We start from the raw sequence: 6,622 nt of genomic DNA on the forward strand, positions 1-6,622 counted from the left end.
TCAGTTGGTCAAGTGTCTGCCTTCGGCTCAGGTCATGATCCCAGGGTCCTGGGATCGGGCCCCTGGCAGGCTCCCTGCTCAGCGGAAAGCCTCCCTTCTCCCCTCTCCCCACCCACTGCCTCGTGCTTTCTCTCCCTATCTCTCCCCCTCTCTCTCTCAAATCAGTAAATATTTAAAAAAAACAAAACAAAAAAAACCCAACCCAACACTACTCTAGGGTACAGTCGAACATTCTGATCCTCATTTCAGATGAGCTTAGTCTGATCCTGGTTTTCTAAACTACACTTCTTTACCATACAACTCTTAAAGATCTTTTTACATATTGTTAACTAGTCTACTTAAGGGGCATTCTGCTCAGTTTAAATAGATGTTATTTAACTTCTGTGAGTGGATTTCAACTGAATCTACATTTATGACTTCATGACTCTAGACTGGCTAACAAATTGTGATTAAATACCAATAAATGCTTTGTAATTGGCCTCCTGCTTATTTTGTGGGAATAAGTTCAGTAAGGATGCCTTCTCTGATACTGTAGCGGTGACAATGAATTACATGAGAGGAAAAAGCAAGTGTCACAAGAGCTTCTATTTCTGCAGCTAAGTCTTTGTCTCACACAAGATTGAGAAACAAAATCCAGCCAGCACCCAAAACAGAGTCAGAATTTTCTCAATAATAAAACCAGATTAGCAGAAGTTGTTTGAAACTTACTGGGCTAAAGAGTTGCTGCATTTTCTGACTGTGTACAATGTAGGGGGTCATGAACTTCGAAGAATCCAGTTTCTTCCGGATAGCCTTCTTCCTCTCCACTGGCTTTGCTGGGACTGGCTGTGCCGATACCGGCTGTACCAGCGCGGGTTTGGAAGGCTCTGATTGCTCATAGTCAGATGTGCTTGTCCGTGTTGTCGTAGTTTCGTAGATTTTGGTTATTGTCTGAAAATGGGACACGCAGTTCAACATTGTTATGGAAGTAAAAACTGTGATCACATGAACTTGGCATAGAGGCATTATTCTGATCGCAAGTCAGACTTCAATCCCTAGTGTTACTTCTGCATGTCTAAAACAGGCCAAAGCAAGGCATCATACACTCTGTCCATAGGAAGGTACATCATGTTACATAAATCTGAATGTTGATTGTTCAGGAGGCATGGAGTCAAAAGGTTACTACTCCTTCTTAATTTGCTACAGTGCCTTAAAATTCCATTTGTAGAAAGGAACCCAAAAGCTTTCAGGTTGGATAAAAATCAGAAATTTACACTATTCTTAAACATTTAAAATCTTTTAAATTGTTTGGGTAGAGTTAAAGCAAACTTGGGATCAGAGAACAAATGATTAAGACGATCAAATAAAACTTTGACTTCTTGACTTCATATTCACTTTTAAATGAGTCTAAGAAAAAGCTGGTTGCTTGTCCCACAGGTCCCTGCAGTCCTACACAAAGAATAATGACTGTTAAAAGAACGAATCACACCAGTTTTGCAAGTGATTACCATTCTTTTGGCTTAATGAATGTGAGCTGGAGTGCCATGGACACTAATAAATGCTTAGGTGGATAAGGGTAATGATGACAACATAAGGGGGTAATTATCCTATGCATGCAGCAGGTGGGAAATCACGCTTTCCTACAACAGGCTGTATAGTAGAAGAAACTAAGGCCCAAAACTTAGGTCTAGTCCAAGGTTAAAAATACTGTATGAAAGAAAAGAAGATAAGCAGCCACGTCTTCAATCCATCCGATAGCATGATTTCCTTCACGGCTAATATCCTCTGTACTGAAGAGTTCTAGCATCAATTATGAAAAGAGAAACCGAAGCAACAAGGACATTGGACATCTATGACAATTTCCCCTCGTGTTGTTAGATCATTGCTAATAGGTTGCTTTCTGCCCATTATTACTGATGTACGCTTGATGGTGAGAAACTAACCAATTTACAGCATCTAATGTTAGGTTTCATGCAGTCACAAGCTCTTTGAGCAGGCTCTAGGGATAGCCATCATTGTTTGTCATGCTCAAGAGAAACAGCCCTACTCAGAAAATGAAGCATGAGTGAGGTATTTCACCCTAAAAAAATTCCACCTTGGAATATTCATGGGAAAGGCTTTGTGTTACAGTCTAAGTACCATTTCATTGCATCCTCAGGGACAAAGTCTTGGAGGTGCCATCCCTGTTGGCAGAGGTGATGCCCTACAAGTTACAACTCAAAACAGTAAAACTACAGGTGCCCATGCAAATCACCTGTCCAAGGCCATGTGATCGCTACAGTCACAGACTGCCTATAGCCACTGATATTATTTTGATTAGTACCACCTACACCAAAAATACCACACAAACAATGGGGGAAACCATCCCCAGCCACTTTGGATGAGCTGAATGGCAAAAATAGTGACATAACCTGTCAAACAGGTAGCATTCATTCTTGTACCATCAGCTGCTGGGTACATGCAAGTGAGAGATTCTCTCTCAGACTCTCCCTTTGCCAGCTCTGTAATCTTGGGAGTCTGTGGGAAGGGAAGGCTCTGCTTGCTTTCATCAGCATGCAGTTTGTGCAGACATGGGTTGGGTCTTACCTCTCCTGGCACCTCTTCATAGACTGTCTCCTCTGTGTAATACTACAAATAGAGCACAAAGGAATCATGAGAACAAAGCACAAGTCACCTCTCCTCTGCCTCAGCCGAACCGCTGGGTTATTTCACTAGCCCAGTTGGCATGTACTCTGTGTGGGAAGGAAGTACACGAAGAAACCCATTTTAGCTTGGCGAAACTTCAGGGAAGCTAACGTGAATGCCATCAGACTAGGCAAGGAGATGCAGGGTGAGGAGAAAGGTGTCTGAGGCTGATCATCTGCCAGGGGAAGTTATTTTACTTATGACAAGTAAAACCTTTTCTTCTGGTACCCAGGGCATAATTTGCAGAGAAAACAGGAAAACAATACGCTGAGTACGTGGGTTGGGCAGAAAGGAACTTGATATAACCCACCGTTTGTGATTAACAATAAAACAAAACAAATCTAGAAAGACTAGATCCAAAAGCATATACACATCTCAATTACCCCTGTACCACCCTGATTACTAAGAAAGGAGAGTCTCTTCCAGGGTGAGGGGTGCATCCCTATATAGTGCGATGGTCCTGAAAGGATGTGAAGACGAAAATCTGCAAACGCCAAGGGGAGAAGGAAAAAAATGCAAAGACCTTCCAAGCACAAGATGTGGGAAAGTTAGGCTGCATTTTGCAACTGATGGCCCTGAGGTGCCTGCAGGCTGGATCTGAAATCAAACCTTTTTTTTTTTTCTCATTAAACTTTTGTTTTAATGGGTCTCAAAATTCTGTGACAGATTTTTGGTCAAGTTGTTTCCATTAAAAAGTACTGATTTTAAAAAATAACTTAAAACTGCCACACACACACACACACCAAATGGTCCACAAAACATTCTCCTTTCCTTCTGAAGGTTTTACGGTGCACTGTTATCATTAACCAGTCTTCTACTATTAAACTTAAATGGCCAATTGACACAAACAGTGTTCTACTTCTGACATCACCAGCAATAAATAGATGCTGATGGGAACTGGCTGACATTTTGTTTCAGCTGCGTAAGGGGAGTGGAATCCTGCCCCCAGCCTCACCCGGCACAGCCGGGTGAACAGAAGCAAAGACTCAGGCCAAGGCACACAAGGAAAGGGACAAAAATGAAACCTTTGGCTCATTTTCTTGGTCTACAAAATGTATATCACTGTATGCTTCATTTTTCTTTTCTCTGCCACCAAAACATACACTCAGGGAAAGGGAAAAACGCTCCCTACAAAATTTCCCTCAGGTGGCCTCCTTTCTTCCGCCCTCGGTTCAGTGAACTCTTATCAAATTATTTAACCGTTGCCAATAGGCACTGGCTCTATTTCATATGCAGAAAGATCAGTATAAAATTTGCCTAATGTCCCTGACTCTGGCACTTTCTTTGCTCCTGCACGGCTTCTTTAGTTTAAAATCTAATATCCATCTGTATGTCCTTACATATAGCAAGAGAAACCACCAGCTCCTACAGGATAGAGAATTTCTCTTTTATAGGCTTGTGCCTTCATCACATGGGAAATATCATTTGGACCCTTTAGGGAATAGTTTGATGACGATCCAGAGAGAACCATGCCTGTGGCCACATAAAATGTCAGTGACTTGAGAAGAAATACTAAACCAAAATGAATGATTCACAACTATTTTGGATTTTCTTAGCACCCAAGGAAAAGCAGCTCTTTGGTAGCCATCCAGATTTACCTTTGCTGAGCTCTCACCATTGGTAAACGTATTTTAGAAATAAGCTTATAAAAAAAGCAACATTACCCAAATGGTTGGCATTAACTTGTATGCCAAATTCCACTTTTTTTTTTTTTAGAGCTGTGCCACTAATTAGATAGTGCATCCTCACTTCTTTTCCTTTCTATCCAAGTTTGAGTAAAGAGTGATAGTACAATTTTATTTAGCTGTCCAAGGCCCCTAGAAGATCTCTTTTTAAAGCCAGTTCCTAGCTAGTTCCTGGTTTTGAACTCTTCCCTGGCCATTTTCTCAAATTTGCCACCATTCCATTCTTCACGGCATCTTTTTTGAGATCGGAGAGACCTTGGTTGAACACTCCCTGGCAGGAATTCTACCAGTTTAGCAACTGCTGGTCAGACCCAGAAGTGGTAATAGGAATAAAATGGCAAGGATGAGATGCCTAAAAACACCCCCCTCCATTTTTATGACATCTAGTTAAATCAATCAGGTCTAGTGCCGAGGACAACTTCCAATGACCAATGAACAGAGTTATTTTAAGAAAAAACAAGGGACTTTTTAACTTGGAGGCTAAAAATTATTACTGGTATTATTACCGCAGGGAAGGCAATTTAATTTATAACTGTGTCACTGTTTAATGGTGATTATTCTAACTCATGGGGACATTTGTAAAATGCACACTAGTAACACTGAACATTGAGAATGTAGCCTTTGGTATTTAAGCCAGAGAGGTTCATGGTTATACTGTATGAGATTCATTCTGTGTTTTCTTCCTAAATCCTTCAGTGATAAAATTAATTTTACTTGTAGAACAAATTTTTCTTTATCTAAATATAGGCTGGTCACTAAAATAATCTTCCAAAGACAAATTTTGGCACCGTCATTAGGAATTTGGTTCTGGGTAGTTCTTACTTTCATTCTGATGAAAAAGCACAGGTTTTCAAAACTGCCTCCAAGTATCTTAGGCACCTGGAGATTTTCCTATGTTTAGATCATCACTAATTGTAAATTATTAAGCATTTTCAGATTCAATGGCAATGTATTTATAGGGATGATAGCCTCCCAATCCTTGAGATTCTAGAACGTGAAGCTGAAGGCAAGAGCTGGTGAAGAAAAACCGAGAAATGATAAAAACAAAATTTTATAAAACAAATAATTAACAGCTTTGTAAAACATGTCAGATGTCTACAAATAACCTGGAGGAAATTTTGCAAGATGTTCACTTTGGCCTTTTTTTTCCCCCCCCAAAATTTAAAAGCAAAAGCTAGTCTTGTTCCCTTAGGCAAACGGAATGCGAGTTGGTCAGAAAGTGTGGCTCCAAATGTCACTTGTGAGCATGAAGAGTTTATATTTACAGGTACCTTGTGCCCATTTACATATATACAAAATCTCACATAAAATCTCCTCAGTATATTATTCTGAACATTGAATCCATATCACCCTCTAGGTAATCAGCTGGTTGAAGCAAAGAGCGAGTAGCTCTTTTTCCCCTATTGTTACATGGAAACTAGAAGAGTTCAATTTCTGGAACTGTCCCTTCATCTCCTCTGGCCTTTTGATCAGGAGGGTTGGCAGGTGGGGAAGAAGATAGTTTTAGAAGACAAATTAAAACCTGCCTTTACCCCACACCATGTTTTTCTGAGAGTTTAAAGAGAAGCAAAAGTGGGAAACAGTGATATTTCTTTTCAATTCTAAATCCCACATAATTATAGTGAAACTGAACATAAAATATTCCTTTCTCATGCTTTAATAATGACTCTTTGTGAGGTTATAATAGATGATGTATTTTTCAAATGATTAATTCACCTACACAGCTTTGATTGTCACCACATAAAATACTTGGCTGTCAGCATCAGCTTTTTCATCTTACCTCCACCACCTCCTCATATTCTTCGTCATCCGCCATTTTCCCAGAGTAGTAGTGGCACCTACAAACTTTTCATATTCCAGACAAATGAAAATACATTAGAATCTATGCCTAGGACTGAAATCATAACATTGTAAAAACCGAATTTGAGACTTATCCACCCTTCACATCCATAGATTGTTGCGGGCTACATGACAGGAGATATTTAAATACTGGTCTAAAAGCCTCAGACTTCCAAATACCTTCTCTTGATTCCCTCAGGGACATGTCAGGTATTGCCACCTCGAGCTACATGGTCAAGTTAGTTAAAGTTGTAAAAGGAAGCGGAGGTAAGAAAGTGAGAGGATTTGGATTCAAAGAAACGGGGTATTTAAATTTCTAAATACTTGCAGAAAAGCATTTTCAAGCAAAAGTATTAGTGAAAGGGAGGTCAGTTAAGCTTCCAAAGGTTAGAATTTTTTTTGCCAGCACCAAAATTCTAAGAGGGCTGCTTTAG

At 40.0% G+C, this 6,622-nt stretch overlaps 1 protein-coding gene across 1 annotated transcript in view; it reads right to left on the reverse strand.

Annotated features, from left to right (window-relative positions):
- The window catches only part of NEB (nebulin), a 220,823-nt gene extending 214,635 nt beyond the window's left edge, over nt 1-6,188 (reverse strand). The window contains exons 1-3 of the mRNA XM_035726655.1: nt 6,130-6,188; nt 2,566-2,607; nt 709-930 (exon numbers count right to left, since the gene is read on the reverse strand). Of these exons, the coding sequence (XP_035582548.1) occupies nt 709-930; nt 2,566-2,607; nt 6,130-6,165 (300 nt within the window). The 5' untranslated portion in view covers nt 6,166-6,188. The remainder of the gene's footprint in view (nt 1-708; nt 931-2,565; nt 2,608-6,129) is intronic.
- Nucleotides 6,189-6,622: the final 434 nt, after the last annotated feature.

The sequence above is a fragment of the Zalophus californianus genome, chromosome 3 (assembly GCF_009762305.2).
Source record: "Zalophus californianus isolate mZalCal1 chromosome 3, mZalCal1.pri.v2, whole genome shotgun sequence".
NCBI lineage: Eukaryota > Metazoa > Chordata > Mammalia > Carnivora > Otariidae > Zalophus > Zalophus californianus.